This window comes from Oncorhynchus tshawytscha, linkage group LG19 (genome assembly GCF_018296145.1).
Source record: "Oncorhynchus tshawytscha isolate Ot180627B linkage group LG19, Otsh_v2.0, whole genome shotgun sequence".
Taxonomy (NCBI): Eukaryota; Metazoa; Chordata; class Actinopteri; order Salmoniformes; family Salmonidae; genus Oncorhynchus; species Oncorhynchus tshawytscha.
The window spans coordinates 42,512,637-42,532,335 of NC_056447.1; the positions used below are offsets into that span (position 1 = coordinate 42,512,637).

The following is a 19,699-nucleotide window of genomic DNA, read 5'->3' on the forward strand; positions in this document are numbered from 1 at the left end:
GTCAACACAAGTAAAAATGCAACAGCTAACAAATAGTGACAAAATGACAAACTGGATATACAGTTAACTGTCAAAATAAAGAAAACACTTGAGTAAATGAGCGATACAAAGTATATTGTAAGCAGCTGCTTCCATACAGGTATGGTTCCTGAGTTAATTAAGCATTTAACATCCTATCATGCTTAGGTTAGGGTCCTGTATAAAAATACACAGTTGCCCATTATTTTGGTTACCATGGCTGGAAGAGATCTGTTATTTTGGCTACCATGGCTATACGAGATCTGTTATTTTGGCTACCATGGCTAGAAGAGATCTGTTATTTTGGCTACCATGGCTAGAAGAGATCTGTTATTTTGGCTACCATGGCTAGAAGAGATCTGTTATTTTGGCTACCATGGCTAGAAGAGATCTGCTATTTTGGCTACCATGGCTAGAAGAGATCTGTTATTTTGGCTACCATGGCTAGAAGAGATCTGTTATTTTGAAAGAGGGGTCTCAAAGGAGCATTGGGGGTTTAAAAGGTGTGTGTGAACACTTATGGGAGATTCTGGTGCGGCGACTGAGACAACGTTTTCCACCACCATCAATGATGGAAATTCTTGTGGAAGAATGGTGTCGCATCCCTCCAAAAGTGTTTCAGACACTTGTAGACTCTATGTCAAGGCACAGTGAAGCTTTCTGGCTCGTGGCCCAACGCCCTATTAAGATACTTTATGTTGGTGTTTCCTTTATTTTGGCACTTACCTGTATGTTCCAGAGTCACTTTGGTATTTGGAGAGATTCTGCTTTGCTTGTTTTACCTTTTTTGTCTGAGAGAGTGTGTGAAGACATACACCAGTTTGAGGAAGTATGGTTGACCTCAGGAAACGGCACTAGTTTGGTCTGCTTTGGTCTGGTTTGGGATGCTGTCTAAGAAACAAGTATGGGTTTACCCAGGTGTGTTTTTCTGTGTGTGGGAAGGAAGACAGTAGGGCATGTACTCACAGTGTCAGGGTCTCTCTGCTGCTCCAGGAAGGCAGAGAACTCCACCAGTCTGAGTTTGGTGGTCCCGATGGAGCGTCCCTGCCAGGCCGGGGCTGTAGCCGTGGGGGGCTCGTACGCTGGGGGATTACACACAACACTGTCACCTCACTATCCACCGTTTACTGGCACTAGGCAATCCAAGATGGCGTAGCAGTGCAGACGTGTTTTGTCATTGTCCCGTGTAAGAAAAAAAAAACATTTTTTGTGTAAATATTTCAATAATACATTTCTTTTTCCATTTTTAAATTAAATATACCTTCCGGCAACCCGCCTCACCCAATGTGAAACGGATCTGCTATTTTTAGACCTTATAGCTAGAACCTCCATCAGAAGCTAGCCATCAGATGCTAACTAGCTAATTATCTACTAGCTATTTAGTCATTGTTAGCCACTGCTAGCCGCGTTTAGCCTGGATAATACCCACCAGTCTGCACAGCGCGATATCAACCCTGAGCATATCGGACTACTTTTCTCCACTACATCACCAGATTCCTGCTGTAAGCTCTGGACCATTACTCCAGATCATCGCAGATAGCAAGCTGCTACTGAGTGGCCCAGCCCCGAAGCTGCCGTAGTAATTCTGTCCGATGTGCCCTCAACCGACCCTAGTCGGACGTCGGTGAAGACGCTTCTGCTAGCCCCGGCCTGTTAACTTTATGAACGCCATGTCCCCTGCTTGCTAGCGTAGTAACGACTACCTAACGGCTTCCCTGTTTCATCTATTGCTGTTTACTGGACCCTATGATCACCTGGCTACATAGGTGATGCCTGCTGGACTGTTCATTAATCACAGTACCCCATTTTTGTTTATTTTGTTTATCTGTCGGCCCCAGCCTCGAACTCAGGCCATGTGTGTAGTTAACTGACGCTCTCTGCCCATTCATCGCCATTTTACCTGTTGTTGTTGTCTTAGCTGATTAGCTGCTCCCAGCGGTGCCCTGGACACCATATGTGAATTGATTACCTCCCATCTATCTTCAGAGTTCGTTCTGTTAGGTGACCTAAACTGGGATATGCTTAACACCCCGGCCGTCCTACAATCTAAGCTAGATGCCCTCAATCTCACACAAATTATCAAGGAACCCACGAGGTACAACCCTAAAATCCATAAATATGGGCACCCTCATAGATATTATCCTGACCAACTTAACCTCCAAATACATCTCTGCTGTTTTCAATCAGGATCTCAGCGATCACTGCCTCATTGCCTGCATCTGTTATGGGTCCACGGTCAAACGACCACCTTTTCACTGTCAAACGCTCCCTAAAAACACTTCTGCAAGCAGGCCTTTCTAAACGACCTGGCACAGGTATCCTGGAAGGATATTGACCTCATCCCGTCAGTAGAAGATGCCGGGTTGTTCTTTAAAAGTAATTTCCTCAACATCTTAAATAAGCATGCCCCTTTCAAGAAATGTAGAACTAATAACAGATATAGCCCTTGGTTCACTCCAGACCTGACTGCCCTCGACCAGCACAAAAACATCCTGTGCCGTACTGCACTAGCATCGAATAGTCCCCGCGATATGAAACTTTTCAGAAAAGTCAGAAACCAATACACACAGTCAGTTAGGAAAGCAAAGGCTAGCTTTTTCAAACATAAATTTGCATCCTGTAGCTCTAACTCCCAAAAGTTCTGGGACACTGTCAAGTCCATGGAGAATAAGTGCACCTCCTCCCATCTGCCCACTGCACTGAGGCTAGGAAACACTGTCACCACCGATAAATCCACGATAATCGAGAATTTCAATAAGCATTTCTCTATGGCTGGCCATGCTTTCCTCCTGGCTACCCCAACCCCGGCCAGCAGCGCCGCGCACCCCGTAGCTACTTGTCCAAGCCTCCCCAGCTGCTCCTTCACCCAAATCCAGACAGCAGATGTTCTGAAAGAGCTGCAAAACCTGTACCCCTATAAATCAGCTGGGCTAGATAATCTGGACCCTCTCTTTCTAAAATTGTCCTCAGCCATTGTTGCAACCCCTATTACTAGTCTGTTCAACTTCTCTTTCGTATCATCCAAGATTCCTAAAGATTGGAAAGCTGCCGCAGTCATGCCCCTCTTCAAAGGGGGAGACACTCTGGACCCAAACTGTTACAGACCTATATCCATCCTGCCCTGCCTTTCTAAAGTCTTCGAAAGCCAAGTTAAAAAATAGATCACTGACCATTTCTAATCCCACCGTACCTTCTCCGCTGTGCAATCCGGTTTCCGAGCTGGTTACGGGTGCACCTCAGCCACGCTCAAGGTTCTAAACGATATCATAACTGCCATCGATAAAAGACAGTACTGTGCAGCCATCTTCATCGACCTGGCCAAGGCTTTCGACTCTGTCATTCACTACATCCTCATAGGCAGACTCGATAGCCTTGGTTTCTCAAATGATTGCCTCACCTGGTTCACCAACTACTTCTCATATAGAGTTCAGTGTGTCAAATCAGAGGGCCTGTTGTCTGGACCTCTGGCAGTCTCTATGGGGGTACTACAGGGTTCAATTCTCAGTCCGACTCTTTTCTCTGTATATATCAATCATGTCGCTCTTGCTGCTGGTGATTCTTTGATCCACCTCTACGCAGATGACACCATTCTGTATACATCTGGCCCTTCTTTGGACACTGTGTTAACAAACCTCCAAACGATGCCATACAACACTCCTTCCGTGGCCTCCAACTGCTCTTAAACGCTAGTAAAACTAAATGCATGCTCTTCAACCGATGGCTGTCCGCACCCGCCCGCCCAACTAGCATTACTACTCTGGACGGTTCTGACTTATATGTGGACAACTACAAATACCTAGGTGTCTGGCTAGACTGTAAACTCTCCTTCCAGACTCATATTAAGCATCTCCAATTCAAAATTAAATATAGAATCAGCTTCCCATTTCGCAACAAAGCCTCCTTCACTCTGGCGATGTCATTTACAAAATAGCCTCTAACACTCTACTCAGCAAACTGGATGCAGTCTATCATAGTGCCATCCGTTTTGTCACCAAAGCCCCATATACCACCACTGCGACCTGTTTGCTCTCGTCAGCTGGCCCTCGCTACATATTCATCACCAGACGCACTGGCTCCAGGTCATCTAGAAGTCTTTGCTAGGTAAAGCTCCGCCTTATCTCAGCTCACTGGTCACCATAACAAAACCTACCCGTAGCACGTGCTCCAGCAGGTATATCTCACTGGTCATCCCCAAAGCCAACACCTCTTTGGCCGCGTTTCCTTCCAGTTCTCTGCTGCCAATGACTGGAACGAATTGCAAAAATCGCTGAAGTTGGAGACTTATATCTCCCTCACTAACTTTAAGCATCAGCTATCTGAGCAGCTTACCGATCGCTGCAGCTGTACACAGCCCATCTGTAAATAGCCCATCCAACTACCTAACTCATCTCCATATTGTTTTAATTTACTTTTTTGCTCTTTTGCACACCAGTATTTCTATTTGCACATCATCATCTGTACATCTCCACTCCAGTTTTAATTTGCTAAATTGTAATTACTTCGCTACTAATGGCCTATGTATTGCCTTACCTCCATACTCAATTTGCACACACTGTATATAGATTTTTTCTATTGTGTTATTGACTGTACGTTTGTTTATCCCATGTGTAACTCTGTGTTGTTGTTTTTAGTCACACTGCTTTGCTTTATCTTGGCCAGGTCACAGTTGTAAATGAGAACTTGTTCTCAACTGGCCTACCTGGTTAAATACACTCACTAACATGATACCCATTAGCTATATCACTAGTAGCATTAGCCATGTAACAGTATTAATGCCCTGGTAATAGATGCCATTGGAGGTGCCAATAGGTGCCAATATGTTTGAGTGTTGGCCTCAGATAAAGTGAAATGAGCTGATAGAAATCAGGTGGATTGGGTAAAAGGGCACCCTCACCTGAGATGGTGGTCGTTACAGCTGTCTGGCTGGGGTAGGCCTGCTGGGAAAATGGCTTAATGCTGAAGATAAAAAGACACAATTAGGAAGTTGACCTGGTTATTGTAATAATACAAAAAATTAACTAGGTAGATAAGTTATAAAATCGAGCTAACAAATTAGTTGAAGTTATTACTTCATCATCGTATATTATCAATAACAAGACAGACACTTTATTTTATTTACTTTCCTGCTCTTTTGCACACCAGTATCTCTACTTGCACATCATCATCTGCTCATTTATCACTCCAGTGTTAATCTACTAAATTGTAACTATTCGCTACTATGGCCTATTATTGTCTACCTCCTCATGCCTTTTGCACACACTGTATATATACTTTCTTTTTTCTACTGTGTCATTGATTTTGTTTATTGTGTTATTGGCTTGTTTATTGTTTACTCCATGTATAACTCTGTGTTGTTGTCTGTGTCACACTGCTTTGCTTTATCTTGGCCAGGTCGCAGTTGCAAATGAGAACTTGTTCTCAACTAGCCTACCTGGTTAAATAAAGGTGAAATAAAATAAATTTGAAAAAAGACACATTAGGACGACTTACTCTTGTGATGATCCAGGCTGGCCAGTGGATATCATACCCTGCCAAAACTAGGGAAGAGTAAATTAATGGACAATCAGGACAGCACAATGCACATCAAGTCAATTGTTTCGAAATATGTGGGTTTAGTGAGGGGTGTCTTACTCCTGTCGCCCCAGGGAAGGTGGGTCTTGGGAGGCCCAGCTTGTTGTGGATGGCAGTGGCAGAGACGATTTGAGCCGAGGACATGGAGGCCATACTCTGCAGTGCCTTGTCTTTCACACTCTGGTCCTTCAGCAGAACACAACATAATGACTCAGAGTGGTGGGACAAAGAAGAAGTAACAACAGCCAAACAAACACACACACCCACACACATATAGACAACCTCACACACACACACAAGGCCGTCTATTTGCCTGAAAAATATGTGCTTTTAAGAGTACAGAATTCTATTGCTCTTCATTTTTCTCTGAGCCTGGTGAATAAAAACACAGAACACCCATTGTGTTGTTATTGAGTCTTGAATTGAATACCTAACCATTTAAATGTGTTTTTCTTTTAAGGGCAGAGCTTGTCTTGTATGAAAAAACAGTACATTACCCAAACAGATTGTCACAAGTGGCGCAACTAAGGGCTGGATTTAATCCGTATTGCGGAAGATCCGAGTTAAAATTCGAAGGTAATTTCTGATTGAGGTGACATTGGCAGCGTTTACTGCAGTCTCCTTTAACGTTGGAACATTGCCTTTAAATTTCAATCGAGCTATAACACGGATACAGATTGATTCCAGCCCTAAGTGATTGAAAGAATCCCACAACCAAGGACATCAGGGCAAGATTCTAGTGTATGCTGAACATTGGAAAGAAAGCACTCCGGTGCTTGAGTTCTCTGTAGAGAAGTGGCATCTGTGGACATTTTATAAGTCGTACATTTTAATCAAATTTATGAAAAACATACAGTATCAGTAAAAGGTGTTGGCATACAGTTGAAGTCGGAAGTTGACATACAATTGTTTTTCAACCACTCCGCAAATTTCTTGTTAACTTCCTGGTGACATGGGGCAGTATTTTCACGTCCGGATGAAATGCATGCCCAAATTCAACTGCCTGCTACTCATCCCCAGAAGATAAGATATGCATATTATTAGTAGATGTGGATAGAAAACACTCTGAAGTTTCTAAAACTGTTTGAATCATGTCTGTGAGTATAACAGGACTTATGTAGCAGGTGAAACCCAGAGGACAAACCATTCGGATTTTTCTTTTGAGGTCACTCTCTTTTCAATGGGTTTTCATTGGGAATCCAGATTTCTAAGGGACCTTCTTGCAGTTCCTATCGCTTCCACTGGATGTCACCGGTCTTTAGAAATTGGTGGAGGTTTTTCCTTTTTGTAAAGAAGAAGTAGCCCTGTTCAAAACGAGGGTCACTTCAAGTGTACTGTTAGATAGAGGAGCGTGCCCAGAAAGGTAGCGTCAGTTTGTTTTCTTCCTGTATTGAACACAGATCATCCCGCCTTCAATTTGATCAATTATTTACTTTAAAAAATACCTAAAGTTGTATTACAAAAGTAGTTTGAAATGTTTTGGCAAAGTTTACAGGTAACTTTTGAGATATTTTGTAGTCAAGTTGCGCAAGTTGGAACCGGTGTTTTTCTGGATCAAATGCGCCAACTAAATGGACATTTTGGATATATATCTACGGAATTAATAGAACAAATGGACCATTTGTGATGTTTATGGGACATATTGGAGTGCCAACAAAAGAAGCTCGTCAAAGGTAAGGCATTATTTATATTTTTATTTCTGCGTTTTGTGTCGCACCTGCAGGGTTGAAATATGTTTTCTCTCTTTGTTTACGGAGGTGCTACCCTCAGATAATAGCATTGTTTGCTTTCGCCGAAAAGTATTTTTGAAATTTGATATGTTGGCTGGATTCACAACACGTGTAGCTTTAATTTGGTATCTTACGTGTGATTTCATGAAGGTTTGATTTTTATAGTAATTTATTTGAATTTGGCGCTCTGCATTTTCACTGGCTTTTGGCCAGGTATCCCAGAGAGGTTAAACTATAGTTTGGCAAGTCGGTTAGGACATCTACTTTGTGCATGACACAAATAATTTTTCCAGCAATTGTTTACAGACAGATGATTTCACTTATAATTCACAGTGGGTCAGAAGTTTACATACAGTAAGTTGACTGTGCCTTTAAACAGCTTGGAATATTCCAATGATATCATGGCTTTAGAAGCTTCTGATAGGCTAATTGACATAATTTGAGTCAATTCGCGGTGAACCTGTGGATGTATTTCAAGGTTTACCTTCAAACTCAGTGCTTCTTTGCTTGGCACCATGGTAAAATCAAAATAAATCAGCCAAGACTTCAGAAAAAAAATAGTAGACCTCCACAAGCCTGGTTCATCCTTGGGAGCAATTTCCAAATGCCTCAAGGTACCGCGTTCATCTGTACAAACAATAGTACGCAAGTATAAACACCATGGGACTACGCAGCCGGCATACCACTCAGGAAGGAGACGCATTCTGTCTCCTAGAGATGAACGTACTTTGGTGCGAAAAGTGCAAATCAATCCCAGAACAACAGCAAAGGACCTTGTGAAGATGCTGGAGGAAACAGGTACAAAAGTATCTATATCCACAGTAAAACGAGTCCTAAAATTACGTGGATATATTGATATATTGAAGCAACATCTCAAGACATCAGTAAGGAAGTTAAAGCTTGGTCGCAAATGTGTCTTCCAAATGGACTATGACCACAAGCATACTTCCAATGTTGTGGCAAAATGGCTTAAGGACAACAAAGTCAAGGTATTGAAGTGGCCATCACAAAGCGCTGACCTCAATCCCACAGAAAATTAGTCTGCAGAACTGAAAAAGCGTGTGCGAGCAAGGAGGCTTCCAACCTGATTCAGTTACACTAGCTCTGTCAGGAGGAATGGGCCAAAATTCACCCTCTTATTGTGGGAAGCTTGTGGAAGGCTATCCGAAACTTTTGATCCAAGTTAAACAATTTAAAGACAATGCTACCAAAATCTAAATGAGTGTATGTAAACTTCTGACCCACTGGGAATGTGATGAAAGAAATAAAAGCTGAAATAAATCATTCTCTCTACTATTATTCTGACATTTCACATTTTGTAAATAGAGTGGTGATCCTAACTGACCCAAGACAGGGAATTTTTACTAGGATTAAATGTCAGTAATTGTGAAAAGTTTAAATGTATTTGGCTAAGGTGTAGGTGAATTTCCGACTTCAACTGTACCTACTCATTCAAGGGTTTCTCTTTATTTTTACTATTTTCTACATTGTAGAATGATAGTGAAGACATCAAACGTATGAAATAACACATATGGAATTAGGTAGTAACCGAGAAAGTGTTAAACAAATCAAAATAGATTTTAGATTCTTCAAACTAGCCACCCTTTGCTTTGATGACAGCTTTGCACACTCTTGGCATTCTCTCAACCAGCTTCATGAGGAATGCTTTTCCAACAATCTGGAAGGAGTTCCCACATATACTGAGCACTTGATGGATGCTTTTCCTTCACTCTGTGGTCCTTTACTCTGAGGTCAGGTGATTGTTGAGGCCAGGTCATCTGATGCAGCACTCCATCACTCTCCTTGGCCAAATAGCCCCTAAACAGCCTGGAGGTGTGTTTACGGTCATTGTCCCATTAAAAAACAAATGATAGTCCCACTAAGCGCAAACCAGATGGGATGGCGTATTGCTGCAGAATGTTGTGGTAGCCATGCTGGTTTAGAGTGCCTTAAATTCTAAATAAATCACAAAAAATCACACCCCCACACGATCACACCTCCTCCTCCATGATTCACAGTGGGAACCACACATGCGGAGATCATCCGTTCACCTACTCTGGGTCTCACAAATACATGGCAGTTGTAATCAAAAATCTCAAATTTGGACTCATCAGACCAAAGGACAGATTTCCACTGATCTAATGTCCATTGCTCGTGTTTCTTGGCCCAAGCGAGTCTCTTTTTATTATTGGTGTTCTTTAGTAGTGGTTTCTTTGCAGCAATTCGATCATGAAGGCCTGATTCACACAGTCTTCTCTGAACAGCCGATGTTGAGATGTGTCTGTTACTTGAACTCTGAAGCATTTATTTGGGCTGCAATCTGAGGTGCAGTTAATGAACTTATCCTCTGCAGCAGAGGTAACTCTGGGTCTTCCTTTCCTGTGGCGGTCCTCATGAGAGCCAGATTCATCATAGTGCTTGATGTTTTTTGTGACGACGCTTAAAGAAACGTTCAAAGTTCTTAAAATGTTCCGTACTGACTGACCTTCTAACCCTAACCCCTACCTTGTCACAACACAACTGATTAGCTCAAATGCATTATGCATTATTCCACAAATAATATTTTAACAAGGCACACCTGTTAGATTAAATGCATTCCAGGTGACTACCTCGTGAAACTGGTTGAGAGAATGCAAAGAGAGTGCAAAACTGTCATCAAGGAAAAGGGTGGCTACTTTGAAGAATCTTGTTTTACACTTTTTTGGTTACAACATGATTCCATATGTGTTATTTCATAGTTTTGATGTATTCACTATTATTCTACAATGTAGAAAATTGTGAAAATAAAGAACAACCCTTGAATAAGTAGGTGTGTCCAAACTTTTGACTGGTACTGTATGCGTGGGTTAATGGACTGCCTCACTGCCATTTGAATGAAAGAAGCCTTGGGAGAAGATGAGCATGCTGGCAATGACGACGCACTGAGATGGAGCGTACGCAGTAGCTGCTGGTGATAGATACACACAGGACATACATTACACAGTACATAGGCCTTCCACAGCAGAACACAACACTATGGATCTAAGAGAAGGGACACCTTCACATCAAGCTATACAGACAGGCCTGAAGCACAGCCAACAGTACAGTATATTGAGGGTGGTACTTACCATACATGTGACCTGAATGCAAAGAGATGAGAGTGGTTATATTTTTACAGGCCGCTTATCACCTGTATACTTCGCTATTTGGACAAGACTAACTAGTGCCTGTATTACAACATAGGATGATGATAATGTTCCGATAGTTAGAGATGAAATGGGAGGTATTGACAGTGGTATGTAAAGCATGACCTTGCAAACATAGGCCATGCAAGCCGAACCTGCACAAACAGCTTCCGTGTTAAACGATAATAAGGTCATAACTTCTGGCTGACTGCTAGCTCATCTACTGTACAATCAACAGCGAACACGTCTTGGCAGTACACTGCCTGAATTTGCTGTCAGTGGCTTGCTGTCTTAACATCTTGCACTGTGAATATTGTGCAATCTATTTTCGTGATCAATATTTATATAACTAAAAAAATGATATTTCAGTATTTTCTTGCAAGTTGACGGAAGAGATCTGCATTGTACAACACTGTTTAATGAAATATTATGAAACTGAACATACAATTAAATCCTTGATCAGTGACAAAGAGTGAAGAACTATCACATTGCAAAGACATTTCAGTTCCGCTATTCTTTTGTTAGTTACAGGAAGCAATAAGAAACAGAGCACAACATGGGGAAGTCTGGGACTAGCCCATCGAATGCTAAACAGGAATATCAGATGTGAGGAATCTTAGATGCATCCCACCTGTCACCACGGCAACAGAAACAGGAAGCTACACAAACAGTGCAGTAGGCAGTAGCTCTTACCTTTAGCTTGGTGTGAAACTCCCGAGATTTCCGTCTGGCAAGAACCTGAATGTGACTGGAGACCTGTTGGGAGGGAGACAAGGGAACAGACTGTTACCATGGAGATGAAAAGAAAGCGGGCCTAACCACGCCACCGGGGACACACACTCCTCCCTTGACAACTGCTGCCAGCGCCCTGTATCCCTCCACCTTTCTCTCTGGCTAAGATTCAACAGTGAAAAAACACCTGTGGTCTTTTGACATCAAGTGCTATGCATCATGCAAAAACATTCTTCAATAGGAGACCTGTTTTGATTCTATGCATAGCCACACAGCTCAAAGTGTCTGAGTTCGGCCTGTGGTGTCAGATGACCTGCATTCCAGCACCCTCTAAGGGCTGCACAAAAAATGGCAACTTGTGTACATCAGGGATTGGACAGTGAGTGAGTATGTACATCAGGGATTGGACAGTGAGTGACTACTTCAGGGATTGGACAGTGAGTGACTACTCCAGGGATTGGACAGTGAGTGAGTATGTCCATCAGGGATTGGACAGTGAGTGAGTATGTACATCAGGGATTAGACAGTGAATGACTACTTCAGGGATTGGACAGTGAGTGACTACTTCAGGGATTGGACAGTGAGTGACTACTTCAGGGATTGGACAGTGAGTGACTACTTCAGGGATTGGACAGTGAGTGACTACTTCAGGGATTGGACAGTGAGTGAGTATGTACATCAGGGATTGGACAGTGAGTGACTACTTCAGGGATTGGACAGTGAGTGAGTATGTACATCAGGGATTGGACAGTGCGTGACTACTTCAGGGATTGGACAGTGAGTGACTACTTCAGGGATTGGACAGTGAGTGAGTACATCAGGGATTGGACAGTGAGTGACTACTTCAGGGATTGGACAGTGAGTGAGTATGTACATCAGGGATTGGACAGTGAGTGACTACTTCAGGGATTGGACAGTGAGTGAGTATGTACATCAGGGATTGGACAGTGAGTGACTACTTCAGGGATTGGACAGTGAGTGAGTATGTACATCAGGGATTGGACAGTGAGTGACTACTTCAGGGATTGGACAGTGAGTGACTACTTCAGGGATTGGACAGTGAGTGAGTATGTACATCAGGGACTGGACAGTGAGTGACTACTTCAGGGATTGGACAGTGAGTGAGTATGTACATCAGGGATTGGACAGTGAGTGACTACTTCAGGAATTGGACAGTGAGTGAGTATGTACATCAGGGATTGGACAGTGAGTGAGTATGTACATCAGGGATTGGACAGTGAGTGAGTATGTACATCAGGGATTGAACAGTGAGTGACTACTTCAGGGATTGGACAGTGAGTGAGTATGTACATCAGGGATAAGACAGTGAGTGAGTATGTACATCAGGGATTGAACAGTGAGTGACTACTTCAGGGATTGGACAGTGAGTGAGTATGTACATCAGGGATTGGACAGTGAGTGAGTATGTACATCAGGGATTGGACAGTGAGTGAGTATGTACATCAGGGATTGGACAGTGAGTGGTTCAGGTTTCAATACACAGTGCACAGCATATCTGAGTCAGTGTTTCCCCTATAGTCATTTCTCAGTGACGTGCAGCCATTGCTAAATCGTTGTCGCCATGCCAGAAAATGTGATAAATGTTTTAAGTAATACTAATTATTTATATATATATATATATATACAGTGCCTTGCGAAAGTATTCGGCCCCCTTGAACTTTGCGACCTTTTGCCACATTTCAGGCTTCAAACATAAAGATATAAAACTGTATTTTTTTGTGAAGAATCAACAACAAGTGGGACACAATCTTGAAGTCGAACAACATTTATTGGATATTTCAAACTTTTTTAATAAATCAAAAACTGAAAAATTGGGCGTGCAAAATTATTCAGCCCCCTTAAGTTAATACTTTGTAGCGCCACCTTTTGCTGCGATTACAGCTGTAAGTCGCTTGGGGTATGTCTCTATCAGTTTTGCACATCGAGAGACCGAAATTTTTTCCCATTCCTCCTTGCAAAACAGCTCGAGCTCTGTGAGGTTGGATGGAGAGCATTTGTGAACAGCAGTTTTCAGTTCTTTCCACAGATTCTCGATTGGATTCATGTCTGGACTTTGACTTGGCCATTCTAACACCTGGATATGTTTATTTTTGAACCATTCCATTGTAGATTTTGCTTTATGTTTTGGATCATTGTCTTGTTGGAAGACAAATCTCCGTCCCAGTCTCAGGTCTTTTGCAGACTCCATCAGGATTTCTTCCAGAATGGTCCTGTATTTGGCTCCATCCATCTTCCCATCAATTTTAACCATCTTCCCTGTCCCTGCTGAAGAAAAGCAGGCCCAAACCATGATGCTGCCACCACCATGTTTGACAGTGGGGATGGTGTGTTCAGGGTGATGAGCTGTGTTGCTTTTACGCCAAACATAACGTTTTGCATTGTTGCCAAAACGTTAAATTTTGGATTCATCTGACCAGAGCACCTTCTTCCACGTTTGGTTTCCACGTTTGGTGTGTCTCCCAGGTGGCTTGTGGCAAACTTTAAACAACACTTTTTATGGATATCTTTAAGAAATGGCTTTCTTCTTGCCACTCTTCCATAAAGGCCAGATTTGTGCAATATACGACTGATTGTTGTCCTATGGACAGAGTCTCCCACCTCAGCTGTAGATCTCTGCAGTTCATCCAGAGTGATCATGGGCCTCTTGGCTGTATCTCTGATCAGTCTTCTCCTTGTATGAGCTGAAAATTTAGAGGGACGGGCAGGTCTTGGTAGATTTGCAGTGGTCTGATACTCCTTCCATTTCAATATTATCACTTGCACAGTGCTCCTTGGGATGTTTAAAGCTTGGGAAATCTTTTTGTATCCAAATCCGGCTTTAAACTTCTTCACAACAGTATCTCGGACCTGCCTGGTGTGTTCCTTGTTCTTCATGATGCTCTCTGCGCTTTTAACGGACCTCTGAGACTATCACAGTGCAGGTGCATTTATACGGAGACTTGATTACACACAGGTGGATTGTATTTATCATCATTAGTCATTTAGGTCAACATTGGATCATTCAGAGATCCTCACTGAACTTCTGGAGAGAGTTTGCTGCACTGAAAGTAAAGGAGCTGAATAATTTTGCACGCCCAATTTTTCAGTTTTTGTTAAAAAGTTTGAAATATCCAATAAATGTCGTTCCACTTCATGATTGTGTCCCACTTGTTGTTGATTCTTCACAAAAAAATACAGTTTTATATCTTTATGTTTGAAGCCTGAAATGTGGCAAAAGGTCGCAAAGTTCAAGGGGGCCGAATACTTTCGCAAGGCACTGTATATAGAGAGAGAGAGAGAGAGAGAAAGAGACAGAGAGAGAGAGAGAGAAAGAGACAGAGAGACACAGAGAGAGAGAGACACAGAGAGAGAGAGAGAAAGAGACAGAGAGAGAGAGACAGAGAGAGAGAGAGACAGAGAGAGAGAGAGACAGAGAGAGACAGAGAGAGAGAGAGAGAGAGAGAGAGAGAGAGAGAGAGAGAGAGAGACAGAGAGAGAGAGAGAGAGAGACAGAGAGAGAGAGAGACAGAGAGAGAGAGAGAGAGACAGAGAGAGACAGAGAGACAGAGAGAGAGAGAGAGAGAGAGAGAGAGAGAGAGAGAGAGAGACAGAGAGAAAATAGGGTGGGTAAAACATTTTCAGTGTAAACTGAAATGTGTAGAATTGCAGGAAATTAGTTTTAAAATGGCAACATTTTGTCTCTGTGGCCAAGAGGAGGAACTCTGATATTTTGAATTCGGAGACCATGCCATTGGCCACATCCATACCACTCCCCGCCTTGCCACAAAAAAGAAAAAAAAAGTGAAAACTCATATGGGAAAGGCAGTCCCTCTTACCTGCTTTCTTGTCCTTGTCTTTCCCGTTCTTAGTTTGATGTATCTTGCTATCAATTCATTGCGACCTGAGGGAAGAAACAAAGCACTAAGACAGCAGTCTGGGTGTGTAGGTAGTGGCCGCCTGACTTTTGTGTCCACTCTAGACAGGTGGGTATACGTGGAGGGGGCCTGGTGGGGGAGACTAACCCTAACCCTCGTTCACTTGGAGGGGACCATTGTGTTAAGGCCACACGGACAGGCGGACAACATGTGACCTCGGCCGAACAAACAGCATCTGGGGGATTTAGTGGTGTGACCCTACTCCCAGCAGGCCCGCACTGTAATCTCCCACCGCCCATGCTGGGGCCTCCCTACTCTCAATCGTGTACACATAACATGACAATATGGGCATTCATGCAGACGCCCAATCCCCAGATCAAAGGCCGCAAAACGGCCAGCTGTAAGCATGCTTACTGCTGAATAATTCATTCTTTTCACCAGCTTGCAAACACGCTCAGCAGGACTTGGCTGGCGCGCTAAACAAGAGAGAGGGAGAGAGAGGGTTAAGGAAAGAGTGAGAGAGGGAAGGAGAGAGTGAGAGTGAGAGGGATGGAGGGAGGGAAGGAGAAAGAGAGAGAGAAGATTAAAGACCCTCAACCTAACAGACGAAACCAAGAAAATCCCTCCCCCATGATACTCATAAAATAGCCCACTATGAGTTGAGTAAGCTAGTCTTTATTTTCAAAACTAGACAAAAAGATTGCACTGCCAGAAGAGAACCAAGACAGAGAAGGTTCTGCACTGATGGACATTATTATAGTCAAACGTTTCAGAGGTAACATTGCTCTATTTCACTCATCTTTTTTCTGAAACCTTGTTCAAAATCAGGTCCATCACAAATCCCTGCTGTGCTTGTTTTCTCTGTAAAACCAGCCAATTAATGTCATTACTGCATGTGAAACAAACATTCAAATTAGTTTTCTCTAAAAAAACACTTAGAAATAAAAGAAAATACCTTGCAAATCCTTCAAGCAAATATCAACTAGACAATATATCCTTTCATGATCCCTCAAAAGCAGGAAAAATGGTGGGGAACATATTACTAGCAGTGTTAGACCAGAATACAATGGACGTCTACAGGTAGTACTGTAGAGGTGTGACGTTTAAACATCTAAACGAAATTGGGATCGTTAACATTTTGAAAAAATCCCTAACTGAAAACGTTTTATTAAATTAAAATCACAGTGCCGACATCACAAGACTACCGCTAACAGATTGGTCCCGATCATCATCATCATAAAGGCAAAACAATGTTTTTAACAAAAACTGTGGTGGCGCTGATGGAGAAATTGTACAATGTACAAAGTGCAAGCTCTCAAACACCATACGTGGCATTAACAACAGAATGTTGGATGTCGATGAACATGCTGTGTACATGACTGTGTAGTAGGATTTCATCTTCAATCAGAGGCACACAACAGAGAACCTAAAACGCCGTCTGGATGATATACGATTAAGACTATCCTACCAACGGGACATTAAAAACTGAAATATCTTATGTTTCACCGAGTCATGGCTAAATGACGACACAGATAATATAGAGCTGGCTGGCTTCTCTGTGCATCAGCAGGACAGAGCAGCTGTCAATAACTGCTGGTGCGCGAAGTCTAATATTAAAGAAGTCTCGAGGTATTGCTCGCTTGAGAGAGAATACCTCATGATAAGCTGTAGGCCACACGAGCCGTCTATTTACCACCACAAACCGATGATTGGCACTAAGACCGCACTCAACAAGCTGTATAAGGCCATAAGCAAACGAGAAAATGCTCATCCAGAAGTAGCGCTCCTAGTGGCCGGAGGCATTAATGCAGGCAAACTTAAATCTGTTATACCTCATTTCCACCAGCATGTCACATGTACAACCAGAGGGAAAAAACCTTTACTCCACACACAGAGATGCGTACAAAGCTCTCCCTCGTCCTCCATATGGCAAATCTGACCATAATATCCTCCTGATTCCTGCTTACAAGCAAAAACTAAAACAGGAAGTACCAGTGACTCGCTCAATACGGAAGTGGTCAGATGGTGCAGATTAGAGGACGATCGATTAATCGGAATGGTCAATTAATTAGGGCCGATTTCAAGTTTTCATAACAATCGGAAATCGGTATTTTTGGGCGCCGATTAATTTTTTTATATATATTTTTTACACCTTTATGTAATCTTTATTTAACTAGGCAAGTCAGTTAAGAACACATTCTTATTTTCAATGACGGCCTAGGAACGGTGGGTTAACTGCCTCGTTCAGGGGCAGAACGACAGATTTTCACCTTGTCAGCTCGGGGATCCAATCTTGCAACTTTACAGTTAACTAGTCCAACGCAATAATGACCTGCCTCTCTCTTGTTGCACTCCACAAGGAGACTGCCTGTTACGTAAATGCAGTAAGCCAAGGTAAGTTGCTAGCTAGCATTAAACTTATCTTATAAAAAACAATCAATCATAATCACGAGTTAACTACACATGGTTGATGATATTACTAGATATTATCTAGCGTGTCCTGTGTTGCATATAATCTGACTAAGCATACAAGTATCTAAGTATCTGACTGAGCGGTGGTAGGCAGAAGCAGGCGCGTAAACATTCATTCAAGCAGCACTTTCGTGCGTTTTGCCAGCAGCTCTTCGTTGCGCGTCAAGCATTGCGCTGTTTATCACTTCAAACCTATCAACCCCCGAGATGAGGCTGGTGTGACCGAAGTGAAATGGCTGACTAGTTAGCGCGCGCTAATAGCGTTTCAAACTTCACTCGCTCTGAGCCTTGGGTGGTTGTTTCCCTTGCTCTGCATGGGTAACGCTGCTTCGATGTGGTGGCTGTTGTCATTGTGTTGCTGGTTCGAGCCCGGGGAGGAGCGAGGAGAGGGACGGAAACTATACTGTTACACTGGCAATACTAAAGTGCCTATAAGAACATCCAATAGTCAAAGGTTAATGAAATACAAATGGTATAGAGGGAAATAGTCCTATAATAACTACAACCTAAAACTTCTTACCTGGGAATACTGAAGACTCATGTTAAAAGGAACCACCAGCTTTCATATGTTCTCATGTTCTGAGCAAGGAACTGAAACGTTAGCTTTCTTACATAGCACATATTGCACTTTTACGTTCTTCTCCAACACTTTGTTTTTGCATTATTTAAACCAAATTGAACATGTTTCATTATCTGCTTGAGGCTAAATTGACGTTATTGATGTATTATAATAAGTTAAAATAAGTGTTAATTCAGTATTGTTGTAATTGTCATTATTACAAATACTTTTTATTTTTTTAAATCGCCGATTAATCGGCATCGGCTTTTTTGCGCTCCAATAATTGGTATCAGCGTTGAAAAATCATAATCGGTCGTCCTCTAGCGCGGATGCTACGCTGCAGGACTGTTTGCTAACACAGACTGGAATATGTTCCGGGTTTCATCCAATGGCATTGAGGAGAATTTCACCTCAGTCATTGGCTTCATCAATAAGTGCATCGACAACGTCGTCCCCACCGTGACTGTACGTACATATCCCAACCAGAAGCCATGGATTACAGACAACATTCGCACCGAGCTAAAGGCTAGAGCTGCCGTTTTCAAGGAGCGGGACACTAATCCAGACGCTTACAAGAAATCCTGCTATATCCTCAGACAAACCATCAAACAGGCAAGCGTCAATACAGGACTAAGATTGAATCATACTACACCTGCTCTGACTCTTGTCGGATGTGGCAAGGCTCGAAAACTATTACGGACTACATTACGGACTACAAAGGCCCACAGCCGTGAGCTGCCCAGTCACACAAGCCTGCCAGACGAGCTAAATGTATTTTATGCTCGCTTTGAGGCAAGCAACACAGAAGTATGCATGTGATCACGCTCCCCGTAGCCGATGTGAGCAATACCTTTAACTTCTTTGGGACTGGGGGGCAGTATTGAGTAGCTTGGATAAAAAGGTGCCCAGAGTAAACTGCCTGGTACTCAGGCCCAAAAGCTAGAATATGCATATAATTAGTAGAGTTTTTTACAAAACACTCTGAAGTTTCTAAAACTGTTTGAATGTTATCTGTGAGTATAACAGAACTCATATGGCAGGCAAAAACCTGAGAATAAATCCAACCAGGAAGTGGGAAATCTGAGGTTTATAGTTTTTCAAGTCATTGACTATCGAATATAGACAACACCTTTTCCCCCCTCGGGAGGAAATATTTGACATGGGTCCCCAGATCCTCAAGTTCTACAGCTGTACCATCGAGGGAATCCTGACCGGTTGCATCACCGCCTGGTGTGGCAACTGCTCGGCATCTGTCTTTAAAGCACTACAAAGGGTAGTGCGTACAGCCCAGTACATGACTGGGGCCAAGCTTCCTGACATCCAGGACCTGTATACTAGGCAGTGTCAGAGGAAGGCCCAAAACATTGTCAGAGACTCCAGTCACCCAAGTCATAGACTGTTCTCTCTGCTACCGCACGGCAAGCGGTACCGGAGCTCCAAGTCTAGGACCAAAAAGCTTCTCAGACTGCCATAAGCCATAAGACTGCTGAACAATGAATCAAATGGCCACCTGGACTATTTACATTGACAACCCCCTCCTTTGTTTTTACACTGCTGCTACTCGCTCTTTATTACTTT

At 42.8% G+C, this 19,699-nt stretch overlaps 1 protein-coding gene across 3 annotated transcripts in view; it reads right to left on the reverse strand.

Annotated features, from left to right (window-relative positions):
- tead1a (TEA domain family member 1a) overlaps positions 1-19,699 on the reverse strand; it is a 90,739-nt gene that overhangs the window by 13,770 nt on the left and 57,270 nt on the right. For 2 of the 3 annotated variants that reach the window (XM_042301692.1, XM_024379969.2), the window contains 7 exons: positions 15,052-15,116; positions 11,177-11,239; positions 10,427-10,438; positions 5,650-5,775; positions 5,509-5,555; positions 4,913-4,974; positions 985-1,100 (listed from right to left, as the gene is read on the reverse strand). In XM_042301692.1, the coding sequence (XP_042157626.1) occupies positions 985-1,100; positions 4,913-4,974; positions 5,509-5,555; positions 5,650-5,775; positions 10,427-10,438; positions 11,177-11,239; positions 15,052-15,116 (491 nt within the window). The remainder of the gene's footprint in view (positions 1-984; positions 1,101-4,912; positions 4,975-5,508; positions 5,556-5,649; positions 5,776-10,426; positions 10,439-11,176; positions 11,240-15,051; positions 15,117-19,699) is intronic. The other variant, XM_024379972.2, reaches the window with a different exon arrangement.